General features: G+C 42.9%; 2 protein-coding genes across 9 annotated transcripts in view; one reads left to right on the top strand and one right to left on the bottom strand.

Moving 5' to 3' along the window:
• SLC26A1 (solute carrier family 26 member 1) overlaps positions 1-13951 on the top strand; it is a 41825-nt gene extending 27874 nt beyond the window's left edge. For all 7 annotated transcript variants that reach the window (XM_035309652.1, XM_035309654.1, XM_035309658.1 and 4 more), the window contains 2 exons: positions 7033-7680; positions 8981-13951. In XM_035309652.1, the coding sequence (XP_035165543.1) occupies positions 7033-7680; positions 8981-10504 (2172 nt within the window). In that variant the 3' untranslated portion in view covers positions 10505-13951. The remainder of the gene's footprint in view (positions 1-7032; positions 7681-8980) is intronic.
• The window catches only part of IDUA (alpha-L-iduronidase), a 48962-nt gene extending 28144 nt beyond the window's left edge, over positions 1-20818 (bottom strand). The window contains exons 1-2 of one of the 2 annotated variants that reach the window (XM_035309660.1): positions 20639-20818; positions 17112-17252 (exon numbers count right to left, since the gene is read on the bottom strand). In XM_035309660.1, coding sequence (XP_035165551.1) covers positions 17112-17252; positions 20639-20760 — 263 coding nt within the window. In that variant the 5' untranslated portion in view covers positions 20761-20818. Of the gene's footprint in view, positions 1-17111; positions 17253-20638 lie in introns of those variants that run through there. The other variant, XM_035309661.1, reaches the window with a different exon arrangement.
• Between the last annotated feature and the right edge of the window lie 1463 nt (positions 20819-22281).

Here is a 22281-nt window from a genome sequence, read left to right as displayed (position 1 = left end):
AGCTGTCTTGAAAGACATTTTAAAAAAAGCAGACTTTCACCTAGGACCAGCAACCTTTCCAAAGCAAGATGTCTGACTTTTAGGAATGTTCTTTGGTCCCACGGAAAATGTTTCTTTGGCGGTCATGCCCTAAGACTCTCCAGCAAAAATAACGTAGTCTTGCCTTCAGGTGCCTGCCTGTATTTGGACCACCACGTTCTGGAACCTCTGAGCAAAAACAGTCCCCAGAGAATTACCTGTGCTCTGATCATTGCCATGGTGATCTGATGGGCCTGCCTTAACAACAGCTGCTGGCTGATTGTGTGGCTGAATTTCTCTTTAGGCCTGCCTATCACCTCTGGGATTGTTACATGTCAGTGGAAGTCTTCTTACTCACTGGGATGCTGGACTGATGGACTGGGCAATATGAATTGAATCAAAGACAACCATGAATGCATATGAAAAGGAGCTTAATTTGCCTTGGAAATATTAGTTTTACAGCTAGAAGTAAAAGTTGAGGTTTCAGTTAGAAATACCTAACTCTAAAAGACTGATTGACTCTCAGAATAACTCCTTAGCACGAGCAGCATTAGTCTGTTAGACTAATCCTCTGGCTTCCCTGACTTATACAGATCAATAAACTGTAATATTTTTTCCTCTTTCAATTTGAGATGAGCATAACATTGAAAAATAAATAGGAAAATGCTTTGAAGCTACATTATTTTGCCCAGATAATCAAACTGAGCCCATCAAGTTTCACTTGATTTTCCTCAAAACACTCCAACATTCTGTCTACAGCCTGAAAGGTTGCTAGGTCAATGCTTCAATTAATGGTTTTGGTTGCTGGCACCTTGCTTAAGTTTGCTTCCAAGTACATTTAGCTCCTGGTGATCTAAAGCTGAAAACACAATTGCTTATGCAAGGCAGAGAAAAAATCATTTCACTTTTTCTGTTTTGTTGCTTGATCTTTTCTAAAACTCACCACATTGACATTTCCAAGTAATTCTGCACAGTAAGATTAATATATCAGATCAAAAGGTACCAAAGTAGTAATATACTGTAAGCAGTTCGGGGGGGGGGTTCTTCAGACTAGTCAAGTCCTGCAGACTAATCGTCTTCACCACATCTATTCAAATCTGTCCAAAAAGCCAATTTCTGGCTTAGTCTTTTGTGTCACCGTAAAGGGTCAGAATGCACTGGGGAAGAGCTTCTGGGTATTTTCCCTTTGAAAAAAAAGTCTGGTTTGCATGCATAGCACTCCTCTCTATACTGAATCTATGCACAGTAAATGAGACTATTAGGATTTTTTTTCAAAACTGGGTTAATGCTCAAAAGCAGAACAGTAATGTATTCATAGCCATTAGAAACCAAGAAAGGTTTCTTGCAGGCAGAAAAGGTTGCTGATATGAAAGGCACGTAAGTAACGTGAACAGTTTAACTCAACACATACAGATGTTTTAAATCAAATGCTTAGCTTACCTGAGGTGTCTCAGTGTTTTTTGTGATTTATGCAACAAAAATGTAATGAAATTTCAGATCATAAATGCAAACCTTGCTCCACCCACATTACTTTTTAGCTGGCTTTTCATAATTTGAACATTGAAAAAACTTCAAGCACTTGGCTCAAACTGTATAAAGCGTTCCATCCCACCTTACACTTGCAGTCACTATTACGGCAAGAAAGGAGTGATGCTAGCACAGAGCTGTGATACACGGTCTGATTTCTGTCCCCAGAATAGCATTTCTGAGATCTCCTTAGCATAGAGGGGCAGGTGTATCCTGCTTTTCCCTCCTATGCTTTTCAGATACAAAGCTTCAGATTTTTTGACGGAGACAAACGGATGCATCAGGACACTTTTTTTTGCTTGTGCTGTTTCACAGAAAACAACTCAGTCAGGAAGAATAGTTACATGTGTCCCAGCAGGGATTGCCTGTTGGGGAATCTGCCAAGAGAATTCCCATTGAACGTGTTGCGATGAATGTTTTCTCCCATGGAGAGAGCTTTAGTCAGTTCTGTAGTATGGTGAAAAGACAGGAAGAAAGATGGGACTAAGGCCAGCTGCAAAATCAGTAGTTTGGCTTGAATGGATCCTTGCTTTCTTTCACCATTTCTCAAGATGAACCAAGTCATTGCATTTAACCTCATCAAATAAGTGGTTCAGGGCTCAAACTGAAAAAAGTATGCTTTCTGCTGATATGCTCATGGACAATGTGAAAAAACTTAGCCTTTAAGAAACCAAACATCAAAATGCAATTAAAAATAACCCAGACTACTTCTCATTGTAACGATATGGATGGCACATTTGTGTGTGCATGTAGCTTTCACCTGTATTGAACAATTGAGGATGTTCCAGTATCAAAGTCAAATACAATGATAGACATGTTCTGTGCTTTACGTTGCTTCATCTGTGTGTTCCTACTAAGAACAGATCTTTTAGCAAGCGATGGGATACTTTCACTTGAATAAAAGGCAAATACCACTTTCTGTAAAGTTCTGAGGTATGAGGAGAAGTTGGAAATGTGTGTTATCCCTGTTCCTACATACCAATGAGCATGGGCAGAGGTGAAAATGAGTCAGCTTGGCAAAACAGTAGAGAAATCTGTTCAATGACAGCCTGAGAGTTCCTGACTATTGCCTGTGTGTTACCACTGTGGCAGGACAGTATTATATATCAGCAGCAGAATCAGCAGGACAGAGTCTACTCATGTGCACAAGAGTGGGCAGATTTGCCCTTCACTCTCCTGTGTTTGGAGGTGGGGTGGCAAGAGCATTGGAAGCTCCCAGCTCTCTGCTAGGCTGCACAAAGGTATGGGCGATAGCAGGGAGCCACAGTGTAATGCCATTTCTTTCTGGTGAAGCAACTAAGTTACTGCTGAGCTACAGGCAACACAGTCTAAAAATTCTTGGTTTACACAGCTGAAAAATGTTTTGCTGGTAACAACGTCCACTCCATTATTTGCTGTGGATTTACTCTGTTGTTCTAAAACATCAATTAAGCTGTAAACATTGACTGCACCTGCCAAAAATGGAAACCAATGTCTCATTGTAGAGCTGTGTGTTTTACAGCTAGCAGGGTCATTTGTCACAGAATTCAGAAAATGTATCTAGAAGAAGAAATGGTTATTTACAGGAAGGAAGCCCTTATTTTCAGGAGGAAAAACAAATGAAGAAAAGGACCTCCGTTCAGCTTTTGTCTGTGTTTTACCTTGAGCACATTCTTTCATCAGAAAGGGTTTTTGACCTTAGGCTAAAATGCATCAGTACTGCTGAAAAGATACATATGTTATCAAATTAGCTTTTTTGTTAGCTTTTAGGACAACTACCATTCTGATCATCCAGCAGCCCAGATATCACACACATTATCCAGTACAGGCCAGACATATTACAAAATTATCACTCATACACAAGAACTCTTAACAGATTTTCTAGAGAAATTATATTCTAATAATCTTATGTATTAAAAATTACTATCCACCCTCAGGATCAAGCTGCACAGATTGTGCATGTGTATTATTATCGTCATTATTTTTAATACAAATTTACTTGTAAATAAATTGCTTGAATTTAGAGAAAGGCAGGCAGCATCTGTACAATTAAATATCTAAGCTTAGAGTACAGAAGCCAAACAAATCTTTTTTATGTAGCCTATCAAAAGCAACCATTGGATATTGAACTGCCCACTAGCTTGTAACTATGTAAAACAAGGCCACTACATTTATTTCTTGGCTGTCTGAATTCATTTGGCTGTAAAGAAGTAGGTGGCATTTGAATAGGACTTGCTGTCCTCAAGTACAAGCCTCTCGTTCTCTGAGCTAATTTAGGTAAGACAGGAAGTGTTTGTTTTTTGCATCTTCAAAAAAAAAAAAAAACTCTTTATTACAGTTTCTTTCATATAGTATTTGGTAAGCTTTAATCATATGCTCTTAAGGGTTTATTTGGTTCTGTAACTTCTCTCTTTTCTCTCACCTTTGCATTCTAACAAAGGCTAGATCCAACATATTTGTGGTCAAGGCACGTCTTGCCTAGCATAAGTCTTAACACATTAGAGTTCAAAGTAAGTTTGACAATACAAGTAAAAATGGCTATCAATCTTTCTAAATAATTACGTTAAAATTATAATTAGTTTTCCTCTATGATGGAAAGAAATGTATACAGTGGGAATTAAAAACCATTTAATGTAATTGGGATGGATAGAAATCTCCTAATACTTTAAAACATATTTACTCTTCTAGGCAGGTCACTAAAAGTTTGGACAATCAGTCCACAAATCTCCAACAAGAATCTCCTTTCTGCCTTTTGCTGTGTTATGATTTACATACCTGAAACATTTAAGCACTCTGTTTCAAGCTGAAGTTAAACTCTGGATGGCCTTAGAAATTACATTATGTCATTTGAAATAATACTTGGGACATTTTTGAAGATTTTTGCAGTAGCTACATATACACACTTAATAATTGTTTTCAATTTGCTGAAAGCATCTGTTAAAATCTAGAAAAAAAATCATAAGGAGGATAGATATCCTAAGGAGATAGAAACTACTTTATAATGAGCTCCTTCCTATTAGGCGTGCCCATGCATTACACGCCTACAGGCTGTTGGCAATGTATTCCTTTATCAATCACAATCCTAGTTGGGCTCATACGCTCATTGAGCTTCCTCACTACACTTTAGTTGAATGTTACAACCACGAACACGTTTAAATACTCTTCCTGAGAACAATAAAAAAGTATGGAGTTTACGCAGGGAAAGATGACTCATGTCACTGCAGTCTAAACTTAATACTAATTGTTAACATCATTAAAATATAACAAAAGAATACTGTGCCAGTGAGTGACTTCAAATTTTACAAAACTGAAGAGTATGGCTTCTGCCTCTAGAAGCTGAAGGAGTTAAAAAACAGCTTCAGCTTTTGGGTTAACACAAGTTTGACATTTTATTGTAATGCCATACCTGGCATCAAAAAGTTTTGCCATCATAGCTATTCAATAAATTTTTCACCAGCTCTCTTAACTGAGATGCACCTCACTATACAGAAGAACTTGTCAAACCCCAGAGTTACACTTTTGCTGGTAGCAGCTTTACAGGTTGTTGTCTATATTGGTGTGTTTTTTTCATGATTTTTTTTTCACACTCTCTTCATAAGCATGCCAGCAAAGATTCTGAACAGGGGTCAAGTCTGAAAATATGGTAATTGCAGTCCTCAAAAATATAAGATTTATATTATCAAAAATAAAAGCATTTCCATTTTCACTGCTGCAGAACTTAGGGGACTTCCACTTCATTATGATGTGCAAGTGAATTCCATTCTGTTACCTGGACATGCTAATTGACAGCTTTTAATAGCAGTGATGTTGTATCTGGAATTCTAAAGACACAAGTAAAGCAAAGTTTTTAGGGGGATGAAATATTTTGCGAAAAGCAGAAGTGCTTTTCGGCAGGAACTCTTCTTTGTTAAAATGAGACAAAACGCCTAATTCTTGCACAATTCAGGTACTGAAATAAGGTGCTTTTGAAAAACCTAAACAGCACTAATTCACATTCTGATCTGCTTAGTTAACGCTGACAATCAGGCTCATGAAGATAAGAAAAGCTATTCATTTAACTAACTGCAGTTGATTCTTTGCTTCTTTTATTAGTAAGTCAAAATACTGAAAATATTTTGGGATACCAGACAGGCCAAGGGCTTTAGCAATGGTGTTAGCATGGTGTTGTAGAGACCCTGACTGTTTATTATGTCAGATGCCGGACCCGGGAAGTTCTTCCTTCCTGGATTCAGCATACTGTTCATAGCATCACATACTCTCTCCTTCCAGGTCAATATGAAGCATTCCTTATCTATCTGTACTAATATATGTGCATCCATTTTTGACCATCTCTCTTTCCACTGTGAACCAGATGACAAGACTTGCCACTTGGCATAATATTTTTGACATTCTTCACCTTCCTGCTCCTTTTTGTATTTTTAAAAACTGTTTAAGGTGGGGCATTTTTATGTGACACAGTTTGGCCTCTCAGTCACATTCCTCCCTACCATCAAATGACATATGAAAGCACTAAGGTAATTTCAACTTAATTTGACAATCAAGCAAAAATGCAGAGGTCTGAGTTAGCTGAAAACAGTTGTGTTCAGAAGGGCAACAGATACCAAAAGCACCTCCATCTGGAGAAGACAAGTTTTCCTATCCTTTACGTATCAGAAAGATGAAATGCTTCATTAGTTCTGCAGCCCACAGAATGAAGTACTTGGCATATGTTATTCCCAGAATAGCAAAGCTAGGAAAACTCTGATTTTAAAACCTGAAAATAGTAATAACGTGTAGCACTCTTCTGAGATGGTGACAGCCTTCATCATGCAGCATGGTCCATAAGTTGCCAAAGCAGTAGTTCTAAGGAGATGTTTGTTAATTAATGAGGCTGCATATCAAAGCAGTCTACCATTCAGCACATTTTTGTTACATAGCAATTAATAATACAAGGCACAACCTCTAAACATCTGTGGTTTGTGCATAATTTTTGCCAAAGACTAAGGATTAGTGCTGCCTAGGAATCTCTGCTTTACGAGTTCTACTACCAAAACCCATCTCCTGTGCACTGAGGACATCTGCAGTGGCATACCACTATATCACGTATGAATTCCACATCAGTGACTACAGATATGCTATTAGAAAGACCATAGCCTACCTCTCTACTGTATGTTTTACTATATGCTTATTTCACACCATCAAGTGCTGCCTCTGATGACAGAAACCTCTATAACGCAGCATCTGGAAGAGCTGTTGTACTACAAGATAACTATTTTAACTCCTCTTTTCCGTAGTAAAACGAACTGGATTCAACCAAAGGCAAACTTAAGGGTTTACAGGAAAGGACTCAATTTGCATATTTCTTAGTGTTATGTGGCTGGTCATTGTAGCCCTGTGTCAGGATGATGCTCCTTAAAAGCTTCCTTAAAAGGTGACAAACTTTCATCATTATGCATCTGTGCTAAAAAACAAAACGAAACAAAAAACTTCACAAGTTGCAACCTAACAGGTATTGTCTTCACACTGCAGGAACAGATACGTGAAATAAACACTGGAAGAATGGAAAGACCACTTGAGGCTACCAGGATGGAAAAAAACACTTCCTGCTTTCTAATGGAAAGAAAGACTCGTGTGAAGACTAGTAGGAAAGAGATTGTGCTAGCCAAGCTGAGGAAGAGCTGCTCCTGCTCTCCAAGGAAACTGAAGAACTTTGTCATGGACTTCCTTCCTGTTTTACGATGGCTTCCCAAGTACCAGTGCAAAGAGTACATTTGGGGGGACGTTATGTCTGGGTTAGTGATTGGGATCATTCTGGTGCCCCAAGCAATTGCGTACTCACTACTGGCAGGTCTGAAGCCCATTTACAGTCTTTACACATCATTCTTTGCCAACATCATCTACTTCTTGATGGGCACATCCCGTCATGTCTCAGTTGGCATTTTCAGCTTGATAAGCTTAATGGTAGGACAAGTTGTGGACCGAGAACTCATCTTGGCTGGGTTTGACTTGAACGATGATGCCCCACCAGTCTTGGGTGACGGCTCCCTGCAGAGTGACAGCCAGTCCAACACAACTGTCTTCAACCTTACCGCGGGGGGGATGAATGCCGAGTGTGGGAAGGAATGCTATGCTATCGGCATTGCTACAGCCTTGACATTTGTGGCTGGAATCTATCAGGTAAGTGGGTGCTGACATCCAGAGGCAAGGTATGAAAGTCCTAAAGCTCTTTTGCATGACCTAGGCTTTGGTTTGACTCTCCTTTGATAAGAGATAGGGCATCTTTTCCCTTGAATGATCATGGACTGTTTTCTCCAGGAAACCTAACTGAGTAACCAACTCACAGAAAACATGACATAGGCTAAAAGCACATACAAGTGAAACAGCAGTCTTCTGCAAGTCTGATAACATTGTTTTAACACTCTACTGGCTCTTGGCCAGGAATCCAAAACAGATCTCATCATGAGGGAAGTTATGAGGTACCTGTGCACTTCAGCAATGAAGAAATGATTCTCTGATTCTACACAAGTCTGTGTCCCTGGTTACTTTAATTAAAGTGCAGGCCCATTTGGCTAATTCTACACCAGTACAGAATGTGCTGCTCAGTGTTTTAATACTGGCTGCTATGCTCTACCGAAGTGCTATCCAGAGATAATTCAGAAGCAGAAAGCAGGCAAGGGAGTAAACTAACCCACCTTTCAGACAGTGGCTGTGTTGGATGGTTTTAAGACTCACCAATCTGTTGCCCATCATAAAGATATCAAGAGAACACAGAAGGAAGCCCAAAGAACAAACTTCCCTGTTAATTGTATTCATAAGAACTATGAAAGAGCTAGTTGTCTTCTTTTTACTAATAACTTTCAAGTCACATACAAAAACAACCAAATGCCCATGTCAAGGCATATTTTCTAAAGCCATCAAAAGGAGAAGCAACTAGTTAGGACAATATCCTATGATCTAGGAAAGACTGTGGTCTCTTCTGCTCTACATGATCTCTGGCATGTCGCAAAGGCTGTCTGTGTTTCACCCTCCTTTCTGTTCACAATGCTAAAATGAAAACCAGTTTAATGTAACAGTGCCACTAGAATAGAGGTCTTAGTCCTGTTCATAAAGCAATGGCTGTAAGTTGTAATTGTAATCACCACTAGCCAGGAGAAAAAGAAAATCCATAATAACAGAAGCACTTCCAGATCCACTGCTTTTTCTCATGGGAAATAAAATTCAGACAAGCCACTTCAGTGGAGTTACTTCAGACCAATGATGAAGTTAGGGCACTCATTCATCTCCTGGGTTTGCACACACAACGGTAAAAGGAATCGTATTTTAGAAGTAGACTGGAAACATCGAAAGGTAGTTCCTGTTTTAAGATTCAAACAGCCAAATGCTATCTCCCTCCAGCTACTTCTCTCCCATCTGTACGTAATTGTTCACAGTACCATTTACAGCTTCTCTCTTGTTTTCTTTCCCCGTGTTTCTCCAGGTTCTGATGGGAGTCTTTCGTCTGGGTTTTGTATCTATGTACCTGTCTGAATCTGTACTAGACGGCTTTGCAACTGGTGCCTCCTTAACCATTTTAACAGCTCAAGTGAAGTATCTGATCGGAATAAAAATCCCGCGTAGCCAAGGGCACGGAATGCTTGTAATTACTTGGTTTAATATTTTCCGGAATATTTCTCAGGCGAACATTTGTGATGTCATCACAAGTGCCATTTGCATTGTAGTGCTGGTCACTGCTAAAGAACTGGGAGATCGGTACAAGCATAAGCTGAAGTTCCCTCTACCCACAGAGCTTGTAGTTATTGTTGTGGCAACGCTGGTGTCACATTATGGAAATTTAAATGAAGTTTATGGATCCAGTGTTTCTGGAGCTATTCCAACAGGATTTATCGCCCCTGAGGTACCACGTTTCAACTTAATGCTCCGTGTTGCTGTAGATGCTTTACCTCTCGCTGTAGTCAGCTTTGTCTTCACCGTATCCCTTTCTGAAATGTGTGCAAAGAAATACGCTTACACCATCCGAGCCAATCAGGAGATGTTCGCTGTGGGGTTCTGCAACATCATTCCTTCTTTCTTCCACTCTTTCGCAACTAGTGCAGCTCTGGCAAAAACACTCGTCAAGACATCGACAGGCTGCCAGACTCAAGTCTCTGGAGTGATTAGTGCCATGGTGGTTTTGCTGGTGCTGCTCTTCTTGGCACCTCTCTTCTACTCCTTACAGAAGTGTGTCCTGGCTTGTATCATCATTGTCAGCCTCCGAGGAGCCCTGAGAAAATTCCGAGATGTGCCGGCACGGTACCACGCGAATAAAGTGGACACAGTGGTTTGGGTTGTTACTATGGCTGCCTCTGCCCTGGTCAGCACAGAAGTAGGGCTGTTGGTTGGTATTGTTTTCTCCATGATATGCATCATTGTTCGGACACAGCGGCCACGGACAGCCCTGCTTGGTCAAATCCAAGACACCAGCTTTTATGAGGATGACTTAGAATATGAAAATCTCTCCTCCATTCCAAAGGTCAAAATATTCAGATTTGAGGCACCGCTTTACTACGCAAACAGAAACTATTTCCTAAAATCTCTGTACAGATTGACTGGTTTGGACCCTAACCTGGAAGCTGCTAGAAGGAAGAAATATGAGAAGAAGGAAAAGCAGCATCTGAAAAAGGAAGATCACACAACCGCTAATGGACTGGGCGGCGGAGACACCACTCTGCAACTAGTTCCTAAGCAAATCGATTTCCAAACTCTTATTGTAGATTGCTCTTCCATCTCATTTTTGGACACCACTGGAGTAAATACTCTAAAGGAAATTCTGAAAGACTACAAGGAGTTAAACATTTCTGTTCTTCTGGCTTGCTGCAATCCCGCTGTGATAGACTCTCTGAAAAGAGGAGGCTACTTTGGGAAAGATTTTGGAAGTATGCAGGAAATGCTCTTCTATAGTATACACAACGCTGTGCAGTTCGCACAAGACTTCCAAAAGCTTCCAGAAGATTGTTCTGTTTAATCCTGTGTTTCCCCTGATGATACACTTCAAAAGTGACAGATGGGGAGGGGCAGTTTGCAATAATTAAATTATCAGACATACTGTGGTCTGTGTACAGCAACGGGCCTAGAAATCATTTTTTCTGAAGAGTTCTGTGGATTGCTAGATGCTACATGGAACAGTCATTGGGGATATAATCCAGGACCAGGCTTGAACAGATTGGATTACTATCTGCATCTTCACTTCAAAATGCAGGTGATGTGAAGGTGCTGTGAAGTCAATCTTAAGGGCACCTTGGGACTGATTTCCTCCCTTTGTCCTCATCATGTGTGACCAAATATATGTACCATGAGACTGTTGTGCTGGGATGTCTGCCTCATTGCCAGCTGCCTCTCCCAGTGGTTAATGGCTGGGTTTATTAAGAGGGATGAGCCATCTTCAATAAAATGCGATGAATCTATGATCTCGGACACATAACAGTTTATGTGGCTTGCAAGGCCCTGCCTCTTCACTCATTCCAGACATGCTCCGACACAGCTCCTACTGTTTGCATACAAATGACATCTATAAAATATCGTGGGATGTATTATGTCTCTCCTCATCCCTTGGATTGCATGGACTTAATGACACAACCTGCCACACGAGAAGAAACCACAATTCACCACAAATTCCTCTCAAAACCATCTCCTCCAAAACAAACTCCTGGAGTCACCTGTATGATTAACTTCAATGTGTGGTAATTAGTTACTAAAAGTTTTGATACCTTTGATAATGCAGAAAAAACAAACATGACCCTGATGAACAATTTTGTTGTTACTAGTAAAATAGGATGTGATTAAGAAAAATGAATGGCTTTGACTGACAATCATACAGTTACTGTAGTAGTCGTAGTACCATCCTGTCAAAATGCGTTGCCTCTGTTGGGCAGATTCAACTTTAATGCACATAAGGATCACTGAATATAAACCCCAGAACCGTGCCACACACAGCATGACATGTTCCCACTACAACTGCCTGCATGGGTGCAAGGGCAGGAGAAGAAAACAGAAGAGGGTAGGGTGGGAAAGTAAGCCTGATCTGCCAAGTAGGGGAGCGATGCATCAGACAAAGATGCCAAGCTTGTCTTCTCTGATGCAATGCTAATGAAGTTTTATAGTAGCATACCTGGGCCAAGTGAAGTGAACAATGCTTTGCAAGCTGTCTATCCCCATACGCTAGAAAAATCCCACCACTGTTTGTACATAACACAGACTATTTTTTCTCCCTACCATGTTAGTCTTTGATTAGAGGTCCAAATACCTATGTTTTACCGAGATGGGTTACTTCTTATAATAATTTGCATTAACAGCTGTTCGTTCTGCATTGTGTCAAATGATACCCTCGGAGTCAGTTTTCTTGTTTTATATGCATGCTCTCTCTTTACAAATACGCACACACCTAGATTTTGACTGCATCACTGTTGGTACTTAGTATTCTAGCATATGGCATTGGCAGAATACCGTCTTACATCTAAGCTCATAATTACCTGCATGAAAGGTAGGTCAGGTGCCCTACCTTTCTCTTCTCAGTCATGGCTGGTTCACACATGGAATAATGCATGGAAGGAAACTGTCACAGCTGTGCCTTGTACACTTAGCAAGCAGACTCTAGAAATAAGTTCTGTATATGCTGAAGCCATTTCTCTGCTGTGTCATTTAAAAAAAAAATTGCTGAGCCAACACATCATGTGACTTGCTTATTTCAACTTTTCAGGTCACTGAATGAAAGAACACTCAAACTGAGGTTCTCCAGGTGCCCCAGAGCCTTTCTGGCTCTCAAGAACAAATATTTCATTAAAGGAAAAGCAATGCATTCCCAAAAGACAAAATAAAAAAATGTCTTCACAGGGATTGAGAATAGCACAGAAATAGGTAAGTGACTCAGTGCTGACATTCTTACGCGCTCATTACAAAACAGCATATCAGCTGCACAGGTAGCACTGCCAGAGCAGTAAAACCTGACAGAAATGCCTACCGAGAGATTACAAGATTGACCACTGGCAGCGTTTTCCTGCCATAAAACAATTTAATTACATAATTCTTTAAAGTGCTGACTTGGTAACGACGAGCTTATTTCTGTCATAAAAGCAAATGAGCAGAGCCCAAGGACAAAGTGCTGCTTTGTGTCTGGTTTTCTTTGTAACAATTATTTGATCAGGGATTATCTCTTCAAATGTCCTGCCAGGACCTCACAAGAGGAAGTGGGTTCACAGGAATTACTGCTAAACAAGTAGTATCAATACAGACACTCTTAGGCTGTTGTGACAAAGCATCCATTGCTGGAAGTCAGCTTAAATTGTTTCAGTCCAAAAACCTTTTATCTTTATAGGCAAAGCTACCAACTAGGAACATAAAGGAAAAAAAATGAAAAAATACCTTTAACACTAGATTGATCTTATTTTAAAAGAGAGGAAAAAAAAAAAAAAAAAAGAGCAACTCCTAAGGAAGGTGTGTCCTTGCAACAGCCTTTGGAGAAAAATGAATAGAAGCTGCCCTTGCAGTCTTTCTTATCCATCAGACTGAGAAATTTACTCAAGAGTCTCTTTTTCATCCTACTTATTGTAGGAAAAAAAAACAAACACCAAAGGACAGTAAAGCAGAGAAACTATTCTATGCATAACAGAGGGGATGACCTTTTAGTCTTTTGCTAGAAGGACCCTATCAACCAGGAGAAACCGTAAGAACCATTGTCTGTTTCAGTTTCATTGACGGATCTGTCTCACGATCAAGTTGTGTTGGACAACATCAAACACAGCAGGGAAACAGCTTTCAGCCTTCTGATGTAGGGACACTGGGAGCTTGCGAACTATTTCTGAGTATGCAAAAGTTAACTGAAAAACTATACCTTCTTCTGGCAGGTTAATGTTTGCTATACTACGTTACACCAAGATTACGTATATGACGACTGAAAATGTTAAAAACTGCTGATTCTCTTCTCTCCTATTGTACCAGGAATTATGTACTGTGACTTGGAGAGGAGCTGGGGATAGTCTTGTAATTCCAAATAGGTTAATGTTAATTTTGAAATAAAATTGTTATATGCCTATTAGAAAACATTATATCTATTGTGTACATTGACTATATTTTTGTCCACTGTGGTGCCTTGCATACATAATGTATCCGACAGATTTTAGTACTGCTACACAACAATAAAAAAGGGACCTTAACTTGGGGACAGTCTGGGTCCCATGGAGCTGGGCATAGAGTTGGGAGTGTTTAGCTTAAGCTCTCCTGTTGACTAGTGCAGGATGGCCAGACTATATGGCCATCAAAATAGTTACATTTATTGGCACTGGTAAATAACAACCTTGGAATTGTCCAGTCCATGAAAGAAACGTTGGGTTCCCCATTACCCTGAATCCTGTGTGGCACGACCTGGAGACAAATGTGTGCTTTTGGTTGGAAAATAAAACTAGCAGTTCTTTGAAAACAGCTTGCCTCATGGTATCCTTTCACGGGTGGTAAAGTTACAGGATAATGTGCAATAAAGTGGCAGTCCTGGTGTCCTAGAAAAGGATTAAAATACAGGGATGCATTCAGTATCAAGTCATTTATTATTAGAAGGCGTAATGAGGAAGATCATTACAGAAGACTTCTACTTAGAAGTCTTCATCTACTATTGGGGAGGAACATTTAAGGCACCTTTTTACAGTACCATGGGGAAGAAAAGCAACGCATGTTACTGGTAGCCTTCCACAATGATGGTACCCCACAGCCCACTGTCTTCCATAAGAAAGGTACGTCAGTTAATTCCCTACTGCCATCTTTCATCTTTAAGGTTGGAAGGAACCTTAAAAGAACATTTAAGGCAATGCAGCCATGGTCCGGGACATCTTTCACTACGCCAAGTTGCTCAGAGCCATGTACTCCAACCTGACTTTGAACACTTCCAATGCAAGTGAACTACAGTTCTCTGGGCAACCTGTTCCAGTGTCTCACCACCCCCATTGTAAAAAATGTCTTCCGTATCATAGAATAGTTTAGGTTGGAAGGGACCATAAAGAACATCTAATTCCCATCCCCCTGCCATGGGCTGGGAGACCTTGCACTAGATCAGGTTGCCCAAAGCCCTACCCAACCTGGCCTTGAACACCTCCAGGGATGGGGCATCCACAGCTTCTCTGGGCAGCCTATGCCAGGGCCTCACCACCCTCTGAGTGAAGAATCTCTTCTTTGTATCTAATCTAAACCTCCCTACCTTTCAGTTTAAAGCCAGGATTGGACTCCTTGTCCAGTCACTACAATCCCCAACAAGGAGTCCCTTCTGTAAGCCTCTGTTAAGTACTGGAAAGCCGCTATAAGGTCTCCCCGGAGCCTTCTCTTCTCCAGGCTGAACGACCCCAACTCTCAGCCTTTCTTCACGGGAGAGGTGCTCCAGTCCTCGGGTCATCCTTGTGCCCCTCCTCTGGACACACTCTAAAAGAACTACCTCATTCTTGTGTTGGAGGCCCCAGAACCCAGCTGCAGCACTCCAGGTGGGGTCTCACAAGAGCAGAATAGAGAGGGACAATCACCTACCCAGCCCTGCCGGCCATGCTTCTTTTGATGCAGCCCAGCATACAGTTGGACTTCTGGGCTGCCAGCGCACACTGACAGTTCATGTCGAGCTCATTGTACACCAGTGCCCCCAAGTCCTCCTCAGGGCTGCTCTCAATCTGTTCATCACCCAGTCTGCACTGTTACTGGTGATTGCCCAAGCCCAGGTGCAGCACCTTGTGTTTGGCCTTGCTGAACCTCATGAGGTTCCCACACAGGCCCCACGTCTCAAGCCTGTAAAGATCCATTTGGATGGCATCCTTTCCCTCTAGTGGATCACCTGCACAACTCAGCTTGATGTCATCCTCACACTTGATGAAGGTGCACTCAGTCTGTGCCATGATCTTACTTGGTCAGTAAGTTCCAGCATCCTCATTACCCTTTTTAAAAATGAGTTTGATACTCCCTTCTCTCCAGCCACTGGGGACTTTTCCAGACTGTTGTGACTTCAAATATGATGGGGCAACTTAGCAACTACATCAGCCAATTCCCTCAGGGCCCTGAGAAGCATCAGGTGCCACAGACTTGTCTATGTGCAGGTTTATCAGGTGGTCTCAAACCTGATTTTCTCTTATAATGGGAGGGACTTCATTCCCCCAAGTCCCTGTCTTGGGGTTCCAGGACTTGAGAGGTTTGGGAAGAGTGACAGTCAGTGAAAAGTGAGGCAAAAAATTGTCAAGGACCTCAGCCTTCTCCACTTTGGTTGTCACTATTTCTCCTGTCTTATTTATCATGGTGGGGGACATGTTTTCATTAACGTTCCCTTTCTGAGCATTGTATTGATATGAGTTAAATGAGACTTGAAAAACAAGGAATTCCAATATTGTCCTCTTAATGTTGCTGTGTATTTGTCTGCCCTTGAATTAGAAATTCTATTTTGTATATGAATCCTTTAGAAAGTGGGAAGTGAACTGGTATGAAAAGCCACAATATTTTAGTTGTCATAACCTGCCACTAGATGCAGCGCATAGGTAGGTTGAAGACATAAAAAGAAATTCCCAAGGGGAAGGACGCTAGAAGTAGTAGTAACATAGTGGCAGCTTTCATTTGGAACTCTCAACAAAAGTCTTGTTCAGGAGACCAGTGCCACCTGAACTGCTTTGGTAAGGAATGCAGTGAATTTGTGTCTATCGTCATGTTCTGCTCCTTTCCTAGCTTTCCCCAGAAGACACAGCTACCTGGAAAGGGAGCGTTAACACTGTGAGCTGAATATTAAAATCAGAGTTACAGCCAGAGGGAGCTCTAGGTACATATGCAGAGCCAGGATGTAGACTGAAACTGAACTCTGAAAGTCTGGCTTCTCCCAGTTCTTCCTCTCAGTACGGAGTAGCTGAAGGTGTTACTGTGCTAACACCAGACTCTGAAGGAATGGCAGTGATAAACCTAGTGTGTCTTGAAAACAGCAGGAGCAACCGTTGACTGAAATCTGGCTGAGTTCCCTCTATAATACTAGGCATAAATGTCGTGGCTGCAAAGCAGAAAACTTCCTTGCTTAAAGAAGCACAGGGGACTCCTCTAGAGTCCTATTGTCAAGTCTGTGCCGAGCAGTATTTTAGAAAGGATGAACGTGGTAAAAAAATGCTGCCCTATAACCTTAAAGTGTGTAATGGGCAATGAGACATATTTCTGCTACCCAAGGCCTCTCTGGAAGTCACACCATAGCTGGGAAACAAGTCCCTGTGGGCTTGGAATGGCTGCAGTGGAGATGTGGAATGATTGCAGCATGTCACCTGAGGTGGTCTTCGTAAAGCCTGAAGAGAGCACCTACAGGACTCTTCAGATGAAAAGAAGCTTCAATCTGCTCCTTAAACTGTTGTTAGGATGTAAAGGATGAAAGCTAACCACGTCTTTCTCAATACAAGATCTTTCTTCTTTCATCTCATACACCCCCAAATTGATTTCCCTCCACTGGCTTATTTTATTATCTGACTTCCAGGAAAGCGAAAACGTACCCAGCTTGCAGTTACACTAAGAGATCTACCAGTGTGAGCACCCACTGGGCACTTGAAGAGACAACTGTTTTTCTTGAATTTTGACATTAATTGTTTGCTTACCTGACAGCAACCAATTCTAGTAACCAGTGAATTCGAACTTGTTCAATGCCGCCATGAGGAACAGAAGAAACATATGCAAGGTTCAGCTCTTGATCTTTGCTCAGGTCAAAGAGATCAGCACGGCTGTGAGGTAAAGGAGGGCTTTGGGAAAAAGAGAACAGAGAATTACAACATTAGCTAGCAGTTCCACTACATATCAAGAGCTCCCTGTGCTACATCTATACCACCTGCAAGACCTCCCCTGGCTTGAGGAGCACTGTCTTAACAAGAGGTGAAAGCATAATTCAGGTTATCTGGGGTGAAAGGTCTACACCAGTAGTGTGGCAAAGTGGAACACAACTCAGGTGCATCTCATTGCCATGCTCAAAGCAAAGAATTGCAAGCAGTCATTGCTCCTCAGGCAGCGAGTTCACTCAGTGGTGACCAAACGTAGCCATAAAATGGAACAGAAATCCTGATGCTGAGTAACCAATGATAAGGAAAGCACAGTGGCTTCTAGGCTCTGGAGTGGGAACCAGGTTTGCCCAGGACTGTAGCAAAACAAATGTGGGCTTGATCTTCCTGCTGAAATACATGCACTGACATCAACCCTTGCTCTGCTACGGAAGCTAACCTGGTTAGAAGCAGAATTATAATTTCCAAGCCTCTACGTTCTTCAGCCATGCTCAGTTCACCTCTGAGCATAAGGGAGCTCTGGAACATGTGGCTTGTTTCTACATTTAACACTGCAAGCTGTTTAACCTGCACAGGGCTGGTCAGCAGTGACCATGTTAACAAGACTTCACTGTCTACCTATTCCACCAAAATTACGAAACAGTGGGGCAAATCCCTGCTGCTTTTATCTCCACAGAGAAACGGCTGCAAGATGGAAAGAGATCTCACCCCCCCCCCCCTTCCACAATTCAGAAACTTATAACGCTGCCCAATTCATTTGGTTTGGGCATCCTGTCAGACTCTCATTAAGTCTCCTGGGAATATGGAAATTCTGAGTGTTAAAGTGTTTGTATTATAAGAAAGATTTAAAAAAAAAATTGGTTCCCAAAGTCTGCTAGAATACTTATACACATCTGCATATAGCAAGGAGAGATGACTTGTGCTCTAACATATTTTTCACAGATAGTTACTCACTTATACAGTTATGCACTAATATAGTTTATGTTTTGCATACTGTGGTATCTCCTTGGATGGGCGGGTCACGCAAGAGGTCCAAACTTACTACTGCTTCCACGCTAACACACAGGTTTTCTAAGCTCAAGTTTCTGCTCCTCAGCAGTAAGGTTTACTCTTTTCTGCTGGAACAAAACATATAGTCTGCAAGGGATTCTGAAATGTAGTCACTCAGCTACTGTCACTGGCAGTAGATATTGGTAGATCTTTGGAGCTCTATGATGACTTTAACCATGCTAGGAAGTTATACTGCCATCTCCTCCTCCATCCCTCTCTACATGTTCATCCCAGCTCCAGCAAAGACCCCAGTGAAAGAGTTTGCTACTGTACAGCCATCTGTGCCCAAAAGGGGAAAAGCCTGGCCCCACCTGGAAGAGGATTTGTCACATCTTCTCCTAGCTAAGACATTGCCATCAACCACCCCATTCCTGCATCCTCATTTGAAAGTGAAAGTCTTGACAGACACTGCATCCTTGGAGCGCTTCATACAAATCAGCTAGAACATTTGAGTCCCTCTGGGCAACTTCCCAGCATACAAGGCACTTAAAAATTATTTCCTTGCGATTGCTGCAAGTCACACAAGACTGAGAAGTTACTGATTTCACTCTTACTAAAAATGCACCAGCCATTTGGGTGGTTTTGATTGTTCCAGTGGATAAGGACAATGTTAACTACTGGATTTTGAAGCAGTGCCTTATGACTCCACTAAGATTCAAACTTGGACCAATGCACTGTTTCAGTGGCAAACTAGACAGAAATGAAGGTATAAAGCACTCACATGCTGTGTCCGTGCTGAATAAGCATGCTGAAATTCACACTCTGCCTGAGAGAAACACCAGGACCATGGTAAGATAGAGCAGAATGCTGGAAAAAGTGGGGTTTTGTTACTGCTGGTACCAATATCTGTCCTTTTCTCTTCTGAGTTCAAAGTGCCCATCCAAGAGAACCTCAAGCCTTGCAGTCTCTTGGGTTTTAGTGCCTGCTGCTCCCCAGCTGCACAAGTGACCAGCTCTCTGAAACTGTGAGGCAGAAAGAAGCTTTAACAGCTGGGCCCCAGTTCGGTCATAGCAGGACCTTTCAAGGGAGCTGGGATCCTACAGCCAGAGAACTGCCATGTTTGGACCACGTGTTACACTATAATTGAGTAGCTGCTGACCAGAGGGCCTCTGCTTCTGCTGCTCAGCATCCTCTGTATCACCTTTCTCCGTCTTGCAGTCTGTCAAAATTTCTTTAACACAATTAAAAGCATGGGTGCTTCTTGGACTGAAGTTTAAATGAGGAAAACATACTATTTATGCCAGTTTTTCATGAATGCTTACTAACCTTGCAAGGAGAAATTAAAAACAAAAGTGAAGCAGCAAGTGAAAAAAAATCCAGAAAGCCCAACTGTTTATCTTCATCTGAAGGTATTTAGATTAATGCACTCTAGGTGCTTTTAGGGCCTGCTCTGTGAAAAAACATAAGAAAAAAAAATGAAAAAACAATGAATTTTTTTCAAGTTTTCTCAGAGTTCCTTTATGTGTTACATTAAAAAGTGCACAAATTCCTTTCTGTCCTAAGCACGTGCTGCTGATTCCACCCCTGCTCTGACTTTTTATCCTTCAACTACTATTTAATGCACTGCACGGCTGAGTGAAGGAGGCCATAACTAGCTTAAACTAAGGTAACAACACAGCTGAGGAACACGCTGTCTCTTGTTTTTCAGCCTGCCAGAAACCTTCACGTTTCTTGAGAGCTGCTCAGGCTCACTTGGCTCAGCAGGACAGGCCGTTCCCTGAGGGAGAAGTGGTGGGGCTGGGATTTGTCCGCACCTCCTGCCCACTCCCCTGACCTTGATGAACTGGCCTCGCTGACCGCATCGGGATGATGGTCCACGCTGGAAATGCCTTGCAAGGAGAACAAACTCCTATAGCTGCCAGGCAGTGAAGCTTTGTCTGGGCCTCTTTAGGGGCTGTGACAGTGTAAACGCTGAAAAGGAAGGGGCATAAGCTCAGGCCATCGCTGTGTGAGCCGTTCAGGGGCAGGAGGAAGGACTTGGCGTGTTGGAGGGGCCCTGAAACAAAGGATCAGAACAGAGACGGGCCGTGGATCTGCCCCATTTGGCGACATCCCACTTACTTTAACTGGCCCCACGTCCAGCTCCACTCGTGTAACACACTCAGGGCTAAAACACGGCCACCAGCACGGTGCTGGGCCCTTCACCCCACAGCAGCAGGCCCGGAGACGCCCGGACCCCTCCACCACATCCCGGGGCACCTTGTCCTTCAGGCGGGCTGCCGGCCAGCGGCTCCCACCCTTGCTGCTTGGTTGCCCGCCGCCGTGCGCAGCCCCCTGCCCTGAGAGGACCAGGGCAGGCTTACCAAAAACCCGTGCTCCTCCAGAAGCGCTCCAGGGGCCGCCCGGCTCGCCGGACGTCCACCGACACCACGTAGGCGGCGGAGCCCGCTCCGAGATGCATCATGAGCCAGGGCAGCAGCCGCATGGCGGCACGGGGGGCAGGAACGAGCCAAACCGAGCCGGGATGAGCCGAGCCGAGCCGAGCTGAGGGCACACCACCACCACCACCCACACCGGCACCGGCGCCCTTTACAAACGCAGCACGGACGCGACGCCGGGCGCCCGCCCCCGGCGGCCGTGGGAGGTGTGGGGTGTGGTGTCACCGCTTCGGCGGGCGGGGTCTTTTGGGTCGAAACGGCTGGGTTTGAGGCCTCGTAACTTGTCTTTTTGTTGTTGTCGTTCTGCCGGCTGTGAGGCGCTTCCTTCAAGTTGTCGCGGGTCCCGCGGTTGTTGCTGCTGCGCTTAACCCTGAGTGCCACAGGAGGGGAATGTACCCTCACGCTACCACCACGTCCTCGTCCGTGTGTTAGACCTTCAGAAAAACGAACAAACTAGCATAACTGGAATCATGTCCATTTTTATTTTCAGTCTAAGCATATTCAATGATATCAGTGTGGCGAGGAGCTGCTGAAGCACTTAATAGGCAGCCTAGATTAAAGTTATAAATGCTCCCGGGACGTACCTCAGGACGGGGTTTGCCATGGAGGTGGGTCTCTCATCCCTAAGGATCTCTGTCACAAATTGTTCAGGAATGTCATCAGATTTTGTGAGCTGGAAGAAAAATGAGGGGAGCTGGGCCTCCTTTTCACGTGCCAAAATACTGAGGGATCTTCCCATGCGGTGTTTAATACTTCTGCTGAATTGGATGGGTGGGGTGCTCCAGTCAGACTGCCAGTGGATTTTGTCAGATTGCAACAGGGGCGTTGGGTTTGGGATTCCTATGTTTGCAGCTTCATTTGTTTCCTGGGATCTTCAGTCACTTTGGGACTCATTGTGAGCTTGCAAGGTGCACGAGGGCAGCCAACGCTTCTGGGAACAGCACTACATCCATGAGGGATCTGCAGGGGAACGCTTGTCTCCTCCAAACTCTCTGCCTTCTGAGGAGACCCAAGCACAGACCTACCAGCAAATTTCAGTGAAAACTGACAAGGGAGAATCCCTGTGAACCCCATGGTTTCTTACTATAGTCCGACCCTATTGGCATGAGAAAGGTTTGAGTCCTGGAGACCATCCTGACTTTCCCTCAGAGACTTCCACAGCAGAGCTGTTTCCTTTCAGTTTGGCTGAAAAGTCAAAGTCTACTCTGGAAGACAAGGAGCCAAAAGTAAGCTATGATTTGTCCAGGAAACCTTGGCCCTCTTCAAGACACAATAGGCATGTTGTAAAATGTACCAAAACACCACAGAGCCATGGATGCAGAGAGCAGCATGAGGCTAACATGGAATGGATAGCTGAGGACATAGTCGGAGAACTTGCAAGGGTAAACAGTCTGGAGGTATGTGTTGACATTTTAAGGAAGCATCTGTCAAAGCTCAGGGAAGGGAGAGACTCTTCACCAGGAGTCTGTCTCCCTTGTTCTGGACAGCTTCCCCAAGGGATGCTCCCTGCTCAACCCACATCAGACCAAAAGCTGGGGCATAGAAGTTAAGACAAAATTATTGCCAAA

This window comes from Oxyura jamaicensis, chromosome Z, assembly GCF_011077185.1.
Source record: "Oxyura jamaicensis isolate SHBP4307 breed ruddy duck chromosome Z, BPBGC_Ojam_1.0, whole genome shotgun sequence".
NCBI lineage: Eukaryota > Metazoa > Chordata > Aves > Anseriformes > Anatidae > Oxyura > Oxyura jamaicensis.
The sequence above is the reverse complement of the archived record's forward strand: the minus strand, read 5'-3'. Positions and strand labels throughout refer to the sequence as shown.